The 20,700-nt window shown below is 26.6% G+C and overlaps 1 protein-coding gene across 7 annotated transcripts in view; it reads right to left on the bottom strand.

Annotated features, from left to right (window-relative positions):
- Nucleotides 1–20,700, bottom strand: part of LOC145295845 (nose resistant to fluoxetine protein 6-like) — a 387,176-nt gene that overhangs the window by 125,807 nt on the left and 240,669 nt on the right. For all 7 annotated transcript variants that reach the window (XM_080141605.1, XM_080141582.1, XM_080141591.1 and 4 more), the window contains exons 8-10: nucleotides 19,845–19,937; nucleotides 6,876–7,032; nucleotides 1,890–1,969 (exon numbers count right to left, since the gene is read on the bottom strand). In XM_080141605.1, coding sequence (XP_079997731.1) covers nucleotides 1,890–1,969; nucleotides 6,876–7,032; nucleotides 19,845–19,937 — 330 coding nt within the window. The remainder of the gene's footprint in view (nucleotides 1–1,889; nucleotides 1,970–6,875; nucleotides 7,033–19,844; nucleotides 19,938–20,700) is intronic.

Genomic DNA, 20,700 nt, shown 5'->3' with positions numbered 1-20,700 from the left:
TATGGTTTAAAAGTTAAGTCTTAATGATTCAGAAGTCCTAATAGTTAGGTAAGTTTTGATATAGAAATGGAGTGGTTGGTTGGTTGTTTTGTTTTACGGCATATCAACCCTTTTCAGGTTATTTAATGCCGAATCTGGTGATTTTGAAGAACGATTTTTTAATATAGTATATTTGTTTTTTAAGTCGTATTCTATTTAACCCATAGTTGGGACCCTAACAGGTGCTACCACTCCGGGTCAGAGTGGACCTGGGAGCAATGGTAATTAAAGGGTGGCTCCACACTCCCTAAGGCCTGCAAGCTGGGGCCCTCACCATCGGATATAGTTTAAGATCATATCCAGGACCGAAATGGAGTGGGGTCTAAGATGGTGTTTTGTGAAGTAATTACCTAGTTTATTATTTTAGTTTGAGGTATTCGAGTTTAGGATCAAATATATCAGAGTTACTTGGGTTAGAAATAAGTACATTGTAATATAGCATAGGCACACAGTCACAAGGAGATAAATATGCACATATACATTAAAAAGAGCATAACTATGCACATATATACTCATTTATACATGGGCATACTAAAACAATCATAAAAGAGTCATATAATAATTATATAAATAGTCATCTCAATTAATTCATAGGAATTGTCTTTGATCTGAGAGATGTTAAGGCTATGTAAAATATTATAGTGTAATAAATTGTAAAGAAGTGAAATTTGCCAGAATGGGAATGTGAAGGAAAATGGTTTATATAAATCAAACATGGATGCAAACTTATTTCTTAGAATGAAACTGACATGATGAGAATAATCTGGGTTTTTTTTAATTTTTTTTTTATGAAGAAAGTTAGTTGAAAGACTTCAGGTGGGAAAAATTATGGGAAGAAGGAGAGAGAGTATAAAGTCCAATGAAATAGACAAGTGGGAAGATCGTTTTTCCCTTTTAGAAAAGATTGGGGGTAGTTAAGAGGAAAAGGAAGATTGAGAGGAAAAGAGAGAAGGTGGGAAGGTGAGATAAAATATACAATATATTTTGATATATACAATATATTTTGATATATATAATATATTTTGATATATACAATATATTTTGATAGATACAATATATTTTGATATATATAATATATTTTGATATATACAATATATTTTGATATATACAATATATTTTGATATATACAATATATTTTGATATATACAATATATTTTGATATATACAATATATTTTGATATATACAATATATTTTGATACATACAATATATTTTGATACATACAATATATTTTGATACATACAATATATTTTGATATATACAATATATTTTGATATATACAATATATTTTGATATATACAATATATTTTGATAGATACAATATATTTTGATATATATAATATATTTTGATATATACAATATATTTTGATATATACAATATATTTTGATATATACAATATATTTTGATATATACAATATATTTTGATATATACAATATATTTTGATATATACAATATATTTTGATACATACAATATATTTTGATACATACAATATATTTTGATACATACAATATATTTTGATATATACAATATATTTTGATATATACAATATATTTTGATATATACAATATATTTTGATATATACAATATATTTTGATATATACAATATATTTTGATATATACAATATATTTTGATATATACAATATATTTTGATATAACTTATAAAAACCTAAACAAGCTTGCTAGAAATATAAAAAGAAAAAAGAATGATCAACAAGTAAGATATTTCATGAAATATGCTTGAATGGACAAAGTGGATTTGTTGTGAAATAAGTCAAACAGTTTTTCTTGCTTCTGTTTATCTATGAAAAAAGAAGCAGCAAACATAAAAAAATAAAGAAAATACTTACTTGTAAAGTAACATCACAATGGCAGGACTGATCAAATAAAACTGCATATCATTGGCCAAATACCACGTCCAACCCATGCACTGAAAGCAACAAAAAAATAAGTTTTATTCATGTCATTCAAAGACAAAGGCATCTCAGCAATCATAACTGGAAAAATATAAAAGTCAAATTTAATCTTCGGCAATATGAGCTTCCCTTCCTCAGAACTCTCTCTCTCTCTCCTATCACATTACTTTGACATCAATATATATAATTATTATTCAACATTAAACCAACAATGAATTTAACAAGGTTATTGATAGTGCTCAATAAAAAGAGCTGGATATATTTTTATTTAATTTTAGGTAAGCGAACTACATGGTTACAACAATAACAAAGCTACTGTTTCATTCATAGGGTAACCTAAACTTCCGATTTACACAGACACATGCTCTTAAAATGAAAGCAAAAAAAATCAAGTTTTAAAATTTTACTTGAAGGCCCAAGTCATGTGATTCACAATTCCAATGAAAGAAAGGGAGAGGGAATAATAAAGGTGGATACATTTGAGGTAGTAAGCAAGAGAAGGGTTTTAATAGCTAAGCAGAAAAGTTAGTGGGTGGAAAGAGATGGGAGTGGGGTGTGAGGAAAAGCTTAGCTGAGTTAATGAAAAAGAAAGAAAGAAAATCCTAAGTCAGACATTTTGTATTTTGAATAATATTTAATTTTATTAAGCTAGAATTTGTTGGAATTTTATGGAAATTATTTAAGATATAAAATGTAAAATATCAACTCAGATATTCATTTTACAAGATTCAATAATAGAAATGATGGAGTTACAAAAAATATGAAGGCACTAATAAATTCAATAAAAATATAAATACAAGGTTAAGAAATAACTACAAAAAAACTAGTACAAATGTTTAAAAAGATTTTAAGAAATTAAAATATTAATAAATTAAGTCGATATTGAATTATCAAAACAAAGAGGTATTAAAAGATTTCGCTTTAAAGTAGATTTCTAGGTAATCTAAAGATATTAAAATTAAGAGAAAATTAAAGAATATATGAATAATTAATTATATAGGAAATAAACCTAAGGTGGATTTAAGTTAATTTAAAAATATATATTATAGCATTTCAGAGGGAAATGTAAGAATGTAAATGGATTGAGCATGATACCCTATTAAAGTATGAAGATTATCATCTGAGAATTAAGGAACTCAAGATGTGTTATAATGTATATCTCTATAAAAGCAAAGGAATATACTTGTACATTAATACATGTGATAATAAGATAATATATTATTATTATTATCATTATTATTATAATAATAATAATAATAATAATAATAATAAATAAATAAATAAATAAATAAAGTTCCTTAAGGTTGTAAAATTCATCTAAGAATTGGTGGTCGGATAGATTAAGATTGAGGAACAACAGAAATCATGTCTTAATGATAATAAAAACGTTAGAATTATTCAGAAGCATTAAACCAAATAATAATTGACTGAAGTGCACAAAAGAATAGCCAATAAACATTGAGAATAATTTTTTCAAGGCATATATCCATATATAAAAATAATAAGAATAATAAGTATCAGGCCATATATGAATCCAGTAATCCACAATATGCATATAGATAAGAAGCAGGTATAAAATATTCATATATACATGTACATAAATATAGCTACACACACACACACACACACACACACACACACACACACACACACACACACACACACACACACACATATATATGTGTGTATAAACAAATATACATAAACACATACACATATATAACCAAATCAATAGTAGACCAAAAAAAAAAACTAATAGTCAATAATTTTTAAAAAATTTAGAATAAGATGAGTAGCATGGTATAAACTGAGGTATTTGTGTAAATCTTTCATTTATAGGATAACTAGCAAGCTGCCTGGCATTGCCCGGTCGTAAAATATGCTTAAATATGATATTTTGATTAATACAGATTTCGTATTTATTATATTATATTGGACACAATATATAGTAATGATTTAAAAAGTTTAAAAAAAATGACTCATGCGTCACCACCGAGACTCATAACCAAAACTTTTTCCTTTGACATTAATGCCTTAGCTATGAAGACATGTTTGCTGCAAGGCTAAAAATTAAAACATGAAGTTAAGAAGATGTGTTTTATAATGCGTATGGTTAATAGAAGTTTCACACTTTTTTCTGAAGGAGCCTATGCCTATTCTTAAATTTTGTAATAAATAATTTCTCATTTATAAGTAGCAAGGTGAATTTAAAGACATGCAAGTGTTGTTTTTTTATGATTTCCCATTTCACAACTGGTGTTAGGTTTTGCTCAAACAACTCTTTATAGTATGTAGATAGTGATGTTTTTTCTTTGTAGTTTGGGTTCTCGAAAGAACATTTTTGACTGGAGAATCTCTCCTTGAATGTGTTTTCAGCCATGCCACTATATTTCATATTTGTTTTTAGTAGAAACCATAGCCTTGTATACTACTGAAGTTACTAAGCAATTGCCTTTAAATTTAAAATTTGAAATACAAGTACATGATTTAACAAATTTAGATACATTTGGGTTTAATTCTTTTCTATCACTAAAAGTTTTTATTATTGTGCTTTTTGATTATTTTTTTAGATTATCACTACAGCTATAACTTAATTTAGCTGCAGTTTTATTGAAAATTTTATGTAGAATATTCTCAGGAGGGAAATGTAGTTTTATGAAGATACAAAAATTTTCAACTAAGATTAATTTTCACCATTAAATCAAAAGGAGGGGGTAAACCAGATAATTTTCTTTTTCTACTATTTTTAGATGTATTATCATAGAATTTAGGCTCAATATATTCTATTTGTATATTCTTATATCCACTTTTCTTAAAAGTTTTATTATAGAAAGTTTTGTGAGAGTGAAAGCTATTTTTGTTAGAGGAATTATCACTAATTCTCTCGCTTGAGGATGTGTTGTATGATAGATTTTGAGTGATTGAAAAGTGGGTGGGAAATGGTTCAGTGAAACACTTTGACCGTTTTGTGCAAATGAGGCTCGTCACCTTAATTAAGTGTCATACTTAAGAGGAGGTGTTATTTTTTTCCACATGTCGAAGTTGGAAGACTGGGATGTCCAAAGCTTGGAAGTCTGAGTGATTCAGAACAGGTACCTTGGAAATTGGGGTGCTGACCACTGGGAACTGAGTAAGTAGGGGTCTTCTGTTTTAATCACCAGATGAAGGAGTGAGTGATTATTAAAAAGAGAAAAAAAAAATGAAAAATAAAATTGAAGTGCTTAAAGAGCATGAAAGGCCTAGAAAAAGTAATACCCATGAGGGGGAAAGGGTCAGACAAACTATCGGATGATATGTCGTCGGGTTGTAGGATAAAGCGAGGGGCACATATGAGATGGAGGGCAGTGAATGGCTGATAGGACAGTCAATATTGATCATGAGATGGTTCAACCCACATCCCTGCAGAATTCTATGGGGTATGTCAAATAAAATGGTGACAAACTATTGGAAAACTAAAAATAAAAAAATAAAAAATAATAGTTATGGTATCTGACCATTTTTTAGCCCGGGACTGTATTAAATTTAATTGTAGAAATACTGAGTAGTAGAAAAATGTACAGATTTTTTTTTTGAAAAATGCTGTACATTTTGAAAAATTGCAAAGAAGGAGTGTTGTATAGAGCTTCCTACGTAACACTGATTCCAAACATCAGTTGACATTGCTAGGCTAAAAAGAGAAATATTGTTTGGGTAAAATAACTTTAGCTGAAAGTTAATTATGTAAATAGTTAAGTGATATATAAACATATCAGATTTAGCTGTAGTTAGCTATAAACATAAGAATTTAGAAATCCAAAACAATAATTGATAAGTGCCCATATTCAGATAGGTCACTGGAAGTCACATTAAAGAGACGTCCTTTAATCAGTTACGTCACCAGAAAAGAGAAAATAAAAAGTTTTAGAACAGTCTAGAAGTTTCTGGAAAACGAATGGGACATAAGAGAGCCTGTTCCAACTCGGCCTAGAAGTGAAGGCTGAAAGACAAAAGAAGATGTAGACACATAAGGGAAACATGAGACAATTAGAATAAAAATGGATATAAAATATATACGGTTGTAGTGTGGTTCCTTCGAGACAGTCATCAAGATTCCAGTCAGGTTTCATTGTATGTTTCTGATTCCGATTAATCACCCCAACACTAATATATGAATTTTTGTCTCTTTTAGTTTTAATTAATCATTCACTCCATTCTATAATATCTGCTTTTATTGTATTGTTGCACCTCTTGCACATCTCTCATAAATATCCGGCATGACCAGAAGCCAGAATATGCTGAGCGCCAATCAAATTAAAAAACTATAGGAAACGGAAAATAACATTTATCGAATACTAATTACAAATAAAAGCAAAGTGTCTCTCTTCTCTTCTTATAATCCAAGTTCATCTCCCTTCAAAGGAAAACAACAATAGCTTATATATTTGATATAACTTTATTTGTATTTTGAGTTTGCGATGGCTTCTTTTGACCCCTATATTTTATTAAGATTGCGTTTATCCAAAGCTTCCTGAACACAAAGACAATCTTCTTCCATGCTAACTCGGTGCTAGCTAGGACCTAACTCCTTTCAAAAACAAATCTCTCATGACTACATAATTATATCAATGTAGCACATATACATATTTAGCTATCATTTAATTTTTCCAAAATTCCAATCATTTACTAAAATATTTTGTTTCAATAACATTTATTTCTCTATAAGAATAATAATCTCCTTGTTAGGTAACTCGATGCCACCATTTTGAAGAAGGCAGTGTAAATAGCTGCTCCAAACTATATGTTTGGTAAAACACAAGTATCACCATCCTTCCTTCCAGATAGTTGAGGAATTCACAAAGACTAAAGGGAAACATAAATAGCTGCACAGTCATTGATTAAAACAGGATTATTTTCTCATTCAAATAAGAAAATCTAACTTACACCACCATTTGTAATGAAATTGTTAGAGTAGAGCAGGTTCTGCCACCAATTTTGGGAACAATCCTTATCATATCCTGTATACCAGTAGGGACCACTTCCAAAATACTTCAGCAAACACACATAAATCATTAGTAATACTGCATATGTTGGTGTCAACCTGAAAATAAAAATTAAAATGATTTTACAAAAATGAATGAATAAGTAAAATTATACCTGGTAAATATACCCAGTGAATCAAATGTAGGAGAAATCCAAATTGCACTGAAAGGTGTGATTAGAATTCTAAAATGTTAGTGTCTCAGAAACAGCAGTATCTTCCTTAAATCTTTAATCCTTCAGTAGGATGCCCCATCTCCAGCAAAAACAAGGAGAAAACTGACAAAAATAAAATTAAGACTGCTATTCTATAAAATATTTGCCTTACTCCAACTATAAGATGATTTATTGATGTTTCTCATTGTTCCACAAGTAGCTGATTGAAACATAGATAAACCATCTTGCATGCAAATATAACAAAAGAATGAACAATCTGAGCAAAACCAGAGAAATATTGAGAAATAATGAATTAGACTTGTGTCTTTTAGTCAAAGAAAATCTACTGCTGCAAATGAAACATGGTTAATTGTTGAAGCAAAGGGAAATAGAATAAATTAGTAGAAATCAATGCACATGGATCGAGAATGATCAGAGAAATTCAGTTGAATATTTGCTGACCACTTGTTAAAATGCGAAAAGCCAACATCTTGCTGACAATGTCACAATATGAACCACAGCTGTTAAAAATTGGACATTTGAAGTGCAACTATATATAATATATTTTGCTCATCAGCACATATATTGAAAAAGTTATTCAAAAATCTTAAACGGCATAGATAAAGGATATCATACAGCCTAGGCAATCCAACGTTGAAAGGGGTTCAATTATCTTCAGGATATTTCTGCCAGGTCAGATGAATAAAAATCCAAGGCAGAATTTGTAGGTAATATAGTAATCTGTAGCAACTGAAACAAACTCCAAATTGGAGGTGAAATCCAGAATGTGTGAAGATCACATAATGTAATTTACAGAGGTATGGTAACTCCCTTTGGTGATGTGAGGGTCCGTTGGTGATGAAGTTTAGAAGAAATTTATAATTGGGTGGTGGTGGTAGGGAGTCGCGATATTGCAGCAAATTGGAGATCAATGTGTAGTTGCATTTTACTAGTCTTCACTCATTATGACAGATATCCATATGTCAACTCAAATATATAGATTTAGAGCATGATAATCGTCAAACTTATTAGGCCTTCATTTGGATCAAATATTTTTTCTGGTTTGTTCTTCACTAATATGGGTTAATAATGATGGATTCTTTTAGCTTTTAGAAGATAGTCTTAGGTGATGAGAATGATAGAGGAAAACTAATTTGAAGCAAAGAAGAAAGGGGAGGAGGGGAAAGAAAAAAGAAAAAGGTAGAGTCGCAGAGCCAAACTATGTAGGTCAAGTTGTTTAGTGGGGTGTTGAATGTAGGTCAGGGTTTTCTTTTTAAGTGTACACTATCTTAAGAAAAACTCTTTGCATGTCAAACTTTAGTGGGAATACAAACTCTGTGTTCTTTTTTAATCTAAGTGTGTGTGGGGGGGGGTTGAAGAACTTACAATTTAAAGCTAGTCGATGAGATTAACAGACAGAAATAGAATACACAAAATTATGAAAGTTTGATCTACTCAGATAGAATGTGTTAAACATAAGTTAAATTTTACTTAACTAGAGGGTTATTAAAAAGTGATAGAGGTGAGAAGGCATATATTAAAATATTTCTGTTAGTAGGTTTATATAGACAATATGGAAGTTAGAGACTATTGATTCATACAACCATTCATCCATATATATATAACACATACATTCATACACATGCACGTACACACACATATATATACATCCAAACATGTATATTCTTCTCCATATAACTATATATATATATATATATATATATATATATATATATATATATATATATATATATATATATATATATATACTCAGTGCAAGAAGACAGCCCCCAAATCTAAGGTCACTTCTAACATCCACAAAAATACATAACACTTCTGCACCACTAGGAAACAAATTATGCAACAAACCCAGGTGCAAAGTGTGCAAACACATTAATACTAGTGACACGTTTACACTCCCAGGCACAAACACTCAATTTACACTCCCTCTGCTCACTTGCGATAGTCGCAATGTAGTTTACATAATATATTGCACTAGATGCACAAAGGCCAATTACGTGGGTGAAACAGGCCGAGAGTTCCGTTTACGTTTCAACAACCACAAACAAACAATTAGGGACAAATCCACAAAGCACACAATAGCAATGCACTACACCCTCCCAGACCATAGCATAGACAATGTGCAATGCGTACTTACAGTTTCCAACTTTATTTTATTTTATTTTTTCAGATTCCACATATTTAAACTTCCGACATATATTTAAGTTCATTTTGTAAGCACGCACAATTGCGCACACAAATGCACAGGTGTAGACACAGGTGCACCCTCCATTATCCCTTACAAACCCTATATACTATAGTATCCCTCTATTAAGATATACAGGATTAGGTTTACTATTATTATTATTATTATTATTATTATCATTATCATTATTATCACCACAATAGGTATTATTATCATTATTAGTAGTACTGTTGTTATTATCATTACCACTACCATTACTATGATTTTATCATTATTATTATCACTATTATTATTCTTATCCTTCTTCCTATTATAGCTATTATTATTATTATTATTATTATTATCATTATTATTGTTGTTGTTAATATTATTACTATTATTTTTAATATTATTGTTATTATCATTATTATTGTTATCATTATTATTATTTTTAATATTATTGTTACTTTTATTATTATTATTATCATGATTATGACTATTATTATCACTATTATTATTGTCATTATTACTAATATATGTGGATATGTGTGTACGTGTATGTGTGCATATATGTATGGATAGGTATATGTATGTGTATATATATGTATATATATACCTATATTGTTATTATTATTATTATTACTATTTCTGCTATTGTTGTTGTCGTTTTTACTATTATTCAACTCCTCCTTTAAGCATTGCAATACATCTTTCAGTTTCATTTCCAACATTAAACGTTATTAACCTCTGATATCTCTAACCGGCATATCGAGCTTCCAATTTTTGTGATGGCTTCTAATTTGGAAACAATGCTTTCACTCTGTACCAAGCACTTACTGTATGTATGTATGTATGCATGTATGTATGAGTATATATGTGCATATAGGAGTATGAATGGGTGTGAGAGAAGAAAGAAAAAGAACAATCCGAATAATTTAATAAATTTTAATATGTTTCAACAAGAATAGAATAAGTTAAGTAAATGATCAAAAGAATATCCTCCTTTTATTTAGTTATTTTGCTTCATTTTATTTTTTTTCAACATTAAATGTTTGTATTTATCAATTAACGAAAGCTATAGTAGCGTTTCAAAAAAATAAATAAACGTTTGCGTACGTGCAGACAATCCGGGCACCCTAGACCCACAATAAATGCATAAGTCCAAGCTTTTGGGAAAGACATTCTAATTCGCACCCACTTTGCTTATAATCTACATCTACTCATCAATCTCCAGCTGTATATGTGAACACGTCCATAAACGTGAGTGCGCGTATCCTGTGTATGTATATGTGCGTGAAGAAGCTTTTGTGGTAGTGCGCGAATGTATATACATGTATGTTCACGTATACGAGTGTGTTCGTGGGGTGGCGTGGAAGGACTTGGTTTTGAATAGAAGCCACACAAGTTGCTGACCATTCCAAGTCGAAAATGCTGAAAGGGTCATATTCAAATAGATCTTTACCTTAATGGCTATACCCGTGCCCCTCCTCCCGCTGCTAACTCTGCCCGTTCACTCATGTTTTCTATCATTCATACTGAGGAACATCGAAGGATCAGTCGAAAATTATGTGCTTTTAAAGGAAACATTCTTGTTTTTTTCAAAAGACTTTTTGTATTCCTACACGTCAACACACAGGAAATACATACAGAAAAGACATAAACATTCATATATTTTTTTCATATTGATTTTTTATTCATATATATATATATATATATATATATATATATATATATATATATATTCATAGCTATAAAGAAAGCTTTATTAGAAGTTAGGTTAAAGAGAAATACATTATTCCATCAAAAGTTAGATGCTATAGTTGATTAAATATTAGGTTGGTGCAAAAGTAATGTCGTTTTTTGATGTTTAACTTCAAGTTAAAAAACGACATTATTTTTGCACCAACCAAATAGAAAGCTTAAGCTGAATATTGACCCAGTCAATGATCTTATTAACATTTTTATTATATAAATACATATAAGTTATCTAGGTATGGCTAATTATGACATGGAAAACTAAAAGATATAAAATATGAAATGAGTAAACAAATGTAATTGAATTCAAGTTGGAACAAATTTGTAGTGAATTAAATTTTAATTTGAATATTAATAAGAGGGATTATTTATTATTTGTTATTATTGTGAGCTAATATATATGTGGGAACCTAATTAAGTAGTCTAATATGCTGGGATGAAGTATAATACTTGTCAGACCAGTTTAATCCAATTAAATTCAGTTTATTTTAAAATTTAATATATTATTAATTTATAAAGATTTATAGATGAATGGGTTCTGCTAATAGTTGGATCAAAGTAAGCGGCACATCCAACTACTATTATAAATCTTGGCTTAGTGAATTTATCCTAGACTAGGGGAGTTTGATATTCATATAGGGTTAAAGATAGAAGACTAAAATGGATTGGATCCACATAAATATACAAAAGTAAATAATGGCGTATGGTTCGAATTCATCTAATTTTGGTATGGTAACATAATATATACGTGTACACATCTATACGTAATATTTATACATAGAGATGCATACAGATACATATATATTATTATTATTAATTTAACTGAGATGGGTCAAGATATTTCAAACTGGCTATATCTGAATTTTTTTCTATGTTTGCATAGTGAAATCAGTTCATTTTTTGCAATAATTGTAGCTTTAGGAAAAGTTATTATTTTAACAACTTCTGAAATACAAAGATTACAGAATTTAGATCTTGGGGTGTCTTGGGGTGTATTTTTTTCAAAATATCCCATTTTAATGAATATGGAATTTTCTTACATGAGAGGTTTTTAATTAGAGTTATGAGGGAATTGCCTTTATTGTTATCTGTATTTTCATTTTTAAAGAAATTTATATGGTTGGAGCTTCTAAGTTTTATTAGATTTGCCGTTGCGCTGACATATGTATAGGTTTTAAGAAAGGTATTTATAGTATTTCCATTATTTAAATTCCTATTCTGGATATTGGAGATATTTGTTGAAGTGAGAGGGATATTTAGATCCGTGTTATTTTCAGGGGTGGTTTCATTTATAACTTGGGTGTTAGGTTGTGCACTATTTATGGCAACATTGTCGTCATGGTTACTAAAGTTCTCAAATTGAATATATTTCTATGTATATTTCAATCTAGAGAATTTAACTTCAATTCTTACATTTATATCGTACTTTATTTTTAAAATATTGAGCTTTACCTTTTTGGCTAGGATCGTCTTGAAAATATTATCTTTGTAATATTTAGTAAGACAATAACTCATTTGATTATCTAATCTGTGATGTAACCCATTTAATTTATATATATATATAACAATATGATGGAAAGGATCAAAGCCATCTACATCTAGATTCTCCCACATAGCAAATTAAAGGAAAGACCTCTAAAAACCATGCCTATGTCCAAGGCATATGTATATAATTACATATTGCACAGTGATGTAAAAGAGATGTAGAAATATTATTAAATTACACAAAGATGCAAGCAAGAGGTTGCTGCATGACATGGAATGTGAAAGAACGGATCTTGTACCAGATCATGGGAAATGGTTCATCAATGGGAAATTAACGGAACTACCTTTTAGAACCTTATAATGTCGAGAGACACAAAACGGCAGATTGGATTATATCAGACTGTGTCATTATATACCAAATTCTCAGAAAACTTTGGAACGGAAAATATTTTTTTAGACATTTTATTCCATTTGGATGCTGCATGTTTTCATCAACCAAGTATTTTGTGTTTGTTATTCTTATTTTACACCAAAATGCTTCACAAGCCCATGAACAGCTAAATTAATTTCTTAAGACATTTACGTTTGAATATGTTTCTTATATTTGCGTTCAGACTCAAATAACCATTTTTGCATTATAAAAAAAAGAAGAGAAAGATATGGTTTTGTTTTCCTGACTTTTTTTTATTCGACCTCCGTCCTGTTGGCTATTGTATGAAGATTCTTTTGTGGGATTGAACCCTATTATGTAATAAAAGCATTTAATATATACACACTTAATTATAGTGGTCTGTCATTTTGTCAATTATAAGTTTAATTTGTTTAATGCTAAGATAACATGTGATGTAGGCCATTTTGCAGATGACATATTATTTTTTATTGATTTTTTTATTTTGAGAGAATGACATATTATTTTATATTAATTTATATGTTAAGAGAATGACGTATTATTCTTTTATTAATTAATATGTAAAGAAAATGACATATTATTTTTTATTAATTAATATGTTACGAAAATAACATATTATTTTTTATTGAATTATATGTTAAGAGAATGACATATTATTTTTTATTAATTAATATGTTAAAAGAATGACATATTATCTATATTAATTAATATGTTAAGAAAATGAGATATTATTTTTTATTAATTAATATCTTAAGAAAATTACATATTATTTTTTATTGATTTTTTTATGTTAAGAGAATAACATATTTTTTTATTAATTAATATGTTTAGAAGATGACATATTATTTTTTTTATTAATTAATGACATATAATTTTTTATTATATAAATAATATATATATAATATTATATAATAATATATATTAAGAGAATGACATTATTTTTTTATTAATTCATATATTAAGAGAGTGACATATTATTTTGTATTAATTAATATGTAAAAAGAATGACATATTATTTTTTTATTAATTAATATATTAAGAGAATGACATATTATTTTTATTAATTAATATGTTAAGAGAATGACATATTATTTTTTTGATTTTTTCATGCTAAGAGAATGACATAATAGTTTTTATTAATTAATATGTTAAGCGAATGACATATTTTTTATTAATTAATATGTTTAGAGAAGTACATATTTTTTATTAACTAATATGTTAAAAAAAATGACATATTATTTTTATCGATTACTATATTAAGATTAAGAGAGTGACATATTATTTTTTATTAATTAATATATTAAGAGAATGACATATTTTTTATTGATTTTTTATGTTAAGTGAATGACATATTATTTGTATTAATTAATATGTTATGAGAATGACATATTATATTTTATTAAGTAAAATGTTAAAAGAATGACATATTATTTTTGATTAATTAATATGTTAAGAAAATTATATATTATTTTTCATTAATTAATATGTTAAGATAATAGAAAATTTTCTATTAATTAATATGTTAACAAAATGACATATTATTTTTTATTGATTTTTTATATTAAGAGAATGACATATTATTTCTTATTGATTTTTTATGTTAAGAGAATGACATATTATTTTTTATTAATTAATATATTAAGAGAGTGACATATTATTTTTTATTAATTAATATTTTAAGAAAATGACATATTATTTTTAAAGATTAATATGTTAAGAAAATGACACATATTTTTTTAAATTAAAATGTTAAGAAAATGACATATTTTTTATTAATTAATATGCTAAGAGAATGACATATTATTTTTTATTAATCAATATGTTAAGAAAATGACATATTATTTTTTATTAATATATTAAGAGAATGACTTATTATTTTTTATTAATTAATATTTTAAGAGAATGACATTTTTTATTAATTAATATGTTAAGAAAATGTCATATTATTTCTTATTAATAAATATGTTAAGGAAATGACATATTATTTTTTATTAATAAATATGTTAAGAAAATTACATATTATTTTTCATTGATTTTTTATGTTAAGAGAATGACAAATTATTTTTTATTAATTAATATGTTAAGAGAAAGACATATTGTTTTTTTATTAATTAATATGTTAAGAGAATGACATATTATCTTTTTATTAATTAATATATTAAGAAAATGACATTATTTTTTATTAATTTATATATTGAGAGAGTGACATATTATTTTTTATAAATTAATATTTTAGGAAAATGATATATTTTTTAATGATTTATATGTTAAGAAAATAATATACTATTTTTTATTAATTAATATGTTAATATAATGACATGTTATTTTTTATTGATTAATATGTTAAAAGAATTAAGTATTTTTTTTAGTAATTAATATGTTAAGAAAAAACATATTTTTTCTTAATTACTATGTCAAGAACATGATATATTTTTTATTAATTAACATGTTAAGAGAATAACATATATTTTATTATTAATTAATATAACATATTACTTTTTATTAATCAATATTTTAAGAAAATGACATTATTTTTTATTAATCAGTATGTTAAGAGAATGACATATTTATTTCTTATTAATCAATATGTTAAGAAAATGATATATCATTTTTTATTAATATATTAAGAGAATGAAATATTTTTTATTAATTAATATTTTAAGAGAATTACATATTTTTTATTAATTAATACGTTAAGAAAATGTCATATTATTTTTATTAATCAATATGTTAAGAGAATAACATTATTTTCTATTAATTAATATGTTAAGAAAATTACATATTATTTTTTTATTAATTAATATGTTAAGAAGCTGACATATTATTTTTTATTAATATTTTAAGAAAATGACATGTTATTTTTTATTCATTTTTTTATGTTAAGAGAATGAAATATTATTTTTTATTAATTAATATGTTAAGAGAATGACATATTTTTTATTAATATGTTAAACATTAAATACTAAGAGAATAACATATTATTAAACATTAAATATTAAGAGAATAATATATTATTTTTTATTAATTAATATGTTAAGAAAATTACATATTATTTTTTATCAATTAATATGTTAAGAGAATGACATAATTTTTTTATTAATTAATATACTAAGAGAATGACATATTATTTTTATTAATTAATATGTTAAGAAAATTACATATTATTTTTTATTAATCAATATGTTAAGAGAATGGACATATTATTTCTTTTATTAATTAATATGTTAAGAGAATGACATATTATTTTTTATTAATTAATATGTTAAGAAAATGACATATTATTTTTATTAATCAATATTTTTAGATAATGACATATGTTTATCAATCAATATGTTAAGAAAATGACATATTTTTTTTTATTAATCAATATAATAAGTGAATGACATATTATTTTTATAAATTTTTTATGTTAAGAGAATGACATATTATTTTTTATTAATTAATATGTTAAGAGAATGACATATTATTTTTTATAAATTAATATGTTATGAGAATGACATATTATCTTTTATTAATTAATGTTATGAGAATGACATATTATCTTATGACATATTATGAGAATGACATATTATCTTTTATTAATTAATATGTTATGAGAATGACATATTATCTTATGACATATTAATTAATATGTTAAGAAAATGAGATATTTTTTATTGATTTTTTATGTTAAGAGAATGACATATTATTTTTTATTAATTAATATGTTATGAGAATGACATATTATTTTTTATTAATGTTAATGTTATGTTAAGAGAATGACATATTATTTTTTATTAATTAATATGTTATGAGAATGACATATTTTTTTATTAAGAGAATGAGGGGAAGAACTGCTAAATTCGTAGAGTCACAAGATTCTGCAAAAGGGACTTCCTCTGAATCAAGTTCTCTTGGCTTGTCTCTTTACACGGCATGCTTGTACAGGACATATCCTAATATATATGACTCTCGTTCGTGTTGTATCATTTTAATAGGGATTAATTAGTGATATACACATGGTCAGTTCCACCAGAAACTGGTCATCTATTCTACCATCACAAAATCTTGAGAATCAACCTCATGAAAAATATATTACTAGCCTTAACTAGAATCCAAACTTATTAATATTTCATTAAGTCGGTTTTTTCTTTATAATTTTTACATAACTAACTTATAATTTAAATAGAAAATCATTCCTCCAATGCAATTTCGGGGTTGGAGATCACATTGTCATCTGCCTAACACCATTTTAAAATGAATAAAAAAAAAGATTGGGAATAAAGGAGAATTTGTTGAATAAACAGAGGCGGGAAGTGCAATGCATTGTGGGTAAGTTGTTGGTGAGATAAAAGCGACTACTGGTGAGTAGAGATAGGACAGTCTTTCATTTAGTTGGCCATGTAGCATTGCACTGGACATATAAACACACATACATTGCCCTTTATATTATAGAAGAGAGTTATATAAATATGTCAGATATTATCATTAAAAAATTATATATTATTACATTTAATTTTCTCTCAGTTTTAAAATCTTTAAAATGCAAAAATCCAATTCCATTTCTAAAAAGACCACAATAAAAAGGCTACAGTAAAGCATCTCAAGTCTATGTAAGCAAATTGAATAAACTTCAGTATTTTCTTAAAGGTATTTTAGAAGGCTAGAACAATGCAGGAATGTACAGTCGTTGTGTGAAGATAAATAAATATATGAATAATAAATAAATCAATATTTTTTTATTTTATTTATTTATTATGTATCTATTTTTTTTTTAAATATATTTTTTCATTTATCTATCTGAATTTCAACTGTGGGTGGTATTTAATTCCAACGGTCCTTTCAGGTAATAACCCATCGTCAGTGGAGAAATAAATCCTCTCTATAGGATGTAAATTGTAAAATGGCTGCTTTATTTAGATTTAAATCCCAAAGATTAATTAATTCCAGGGGAATAATTCTTTTCTTTTTTTTTTCTTTCCTTTTATATATATATATATATATATATATATATATATATATATATATATATATATATATATATATATATATATATATATATATAATTTATATAATTTATACTTATATATATATATATATATATATATATATATAATATATATAATTTATACTTTTCTATAGATTTTAAGATCAAGGGACGTAATTCAAATTCTGTTTAATATTGGTTGTTGTTTAAATGGTTTAATTTTTTTTTATGTGTGATTCAAACAGTCAATTCATTCAGTTGTGTTCAAGGGAGGTAATTCATATTTACTTGTCTACAGGTATTCTGATCCAGGGGAAGTAATTCATATTCTATCATATGCTGTCATTGTTTAAATTATTATTTTTTATTATTATTATTTATTTTTATTTTTAAGATTTTGATTCAAAAATTTAATTAAAAATTTTGATTTTAATTTTTAAGATTTTAATTCAAAATTGTTTTATATGGTTTAGCTGGCCGCCGTTGTTTAAAAGTTTTTTTAAGATACTATAGAGCTTCAGCTTCATTAATTATGTAAATGGTTAATGTAGGTGACTTTTTTTTCTTTTTTTTTTACTTATATATGATCAAGGGAAAATAATTCTAAATTTAATTTAGATACAGTTAATTAAAGAGAAAATATATACTTATTTCTTCATTCGTTAATATATTTAGATTATGTAGCTATTAAAGTGAGTATTTTTTTTTTTTTTTTTGCTGTATGAGTTACGGCTGAGACCGTATATGGAAAACATTAGTCTGTTTATGTCTTATTAGAAATATGTTAGATTTTTTGTTTTACTGTTAATTTTTGGTTTTCACTTTTCAATTAGTATTGATTCTTTTAATCTGAGGTTTCCCCGATTCCCATCATTTGCTAATATTTTCATATTTATGTTTTTATCTGGATTATGTTCTAGAGAAGAATGATGATGTTTTGTTGGTAATGTGTTCTTTAATTTGGATATGCAATGGTCTTATAGAACTTCCGACATATGATTCATTACAAATTTTGCATTGAATTTGATATACTGAATATGCGTGTTCGCATAATCCTGTGTTTTTTATGGGGCAGTTGTATAAAGAGTTGTGTTGTTCATAGATGTAGTTTCGGTTTTAGATAGGTGCTGTCTTAACATTGGGCTGGTGTGTGCAAGTTGTATGTCTAGCTGCTCTTTGTGAATGGCTTCACGTATGGCTGTAGTTATCTTATCATTAAAATGTGGTATTTTAAGAAAGCATGTGTTAGTTATTTTGTGTGTTTGTTTTCTTTTAAGTGTATTAATGTGTTGTATGGTTTTTATTGGGGTATCCATTTAGTTGTAGGGTTTGATGGAATTTTTTAATGGAGGTGATCTTGTCCATTTCATTTGTGCATCTGTTGCGAATGCGGTTTGTTTCATTTACAGTATAACTTATTTTTGCTGGTGTAGCGAGTGCTGACTAGTTCACGAAAATGTCACCGCAAGCGGATTTTTTTATAGAAGTTGGTGTTTACTTGGCCTGTTTCTGTGAAATGTTTCTGTTTGTGTGAAATCGAGTAATGATAGATGTCCGAATGTGTTAGGGTGTTCTATGGTAAATTTGATATGTGGGTCTGTGTTTTGGAACTTGATGAATATTTCATTAGCTTCTTCAAGAGATGATGTTAGGATGAGGATATCATCTAAATATCTCGTGAAGAAGATGTCAGATGGATAATTATATAAGTGGATTAGTTTTGAAGTTATTTAATAAATGCAATTCTGTTTGGGTTTGTTAAATTTAAATATTAATTATTATTTGCATTGATCTATCAGACTTTAATTTGAAACAGCATTTGAATTGCTAAACGTGCAGCAGACTAAACAGATAAATCAGAAAAAGACAAATTGTACATTTCCTTGTTTCACATTTAAAAATCAAAGAAAAAAGTACCGGTAAAATCGATGAACATAAAAATAAATCCAATTCATTTTCCCTTGTCTTTCTGTCAGGATTTTCAGCATTCCATAAGCGACCAACATTCCACTGAAGAAGAAAACAAAAAATAAATACAATCACTTAATGAACATCTCCCATCACAAAATATTTCATGCAATCACTCCTGGACGTTAGAAAGATTTTGTCAGACTATGTAGTTGTCAAACAGATGTTAGAGTCTGTGTTGTTGATAGTGGACAACCACGGTTAGGGTTCTTATCAAAGGGATGAAGCTTTTATTCTTCCTGCTCTCTTGATTCAAAGACTAATGTTCATCTTAATTTTCTTAGCCTCATTCATAAAGATCAGAAATATTGTTATTACTAGTATTGAGTTATTGCTTTAGCATTGCACTGAAGTGCATCATGCTAAGAGGTATTGAGAATTTTCAAGCTCAAACTATCAGAAAAAAACAAAACAAAAAAAATGACTAGATTTCCATTTCAGTTCAAAATGCAACCCGTCTCGCCACACTGAAGTGCTGCAATACAGCAAAACAGTCTCTGACAATCGTGGATGACAATATATAACTGTACCTACCTTATGTCACCCTAAAGTTCTTTCATTTTGTTTTTTTTGTTTTTTTTCTTAAGTATTTGTTTTTAAATAACTTATTACTTTTTGTAAAATAAGATTTTGAAAATTAAACTTACAAACTTAATTTAATTGAATCATATTTTTATAAAATTATAATTTTGTTAAGGTAATGTTTATAAAATTATAACTAGACAGTTTAAATGCTCCCAAATTCATTTCAATTTTTTTAGAGTTATGAGGTAATTGATTCTGTTAACACAAAATTTAAATGTAT

The sequence above is a fragment of the Euprymna scolopes genome, chromosome 2 (genome assembly GCF_053919585.1).
Source record: "Euprymna scolopes isolate OS-2025 chromosome 2, ASM5391958v1, whole genome shotgun sequence".
NCBI classification, from domain to species: domain Eukaryota; kingdom Metazoa; phylum Mollusca; class Cephalopoda; order Sepiida; family Sepiolidae; genus Euprymna; species Euprymna scolopes.
The sequence above is the reverse complement of the archived record's forward strand: the minus strand, read 5'-3'. Positions and strand labels throughout refer to the sequence as shown.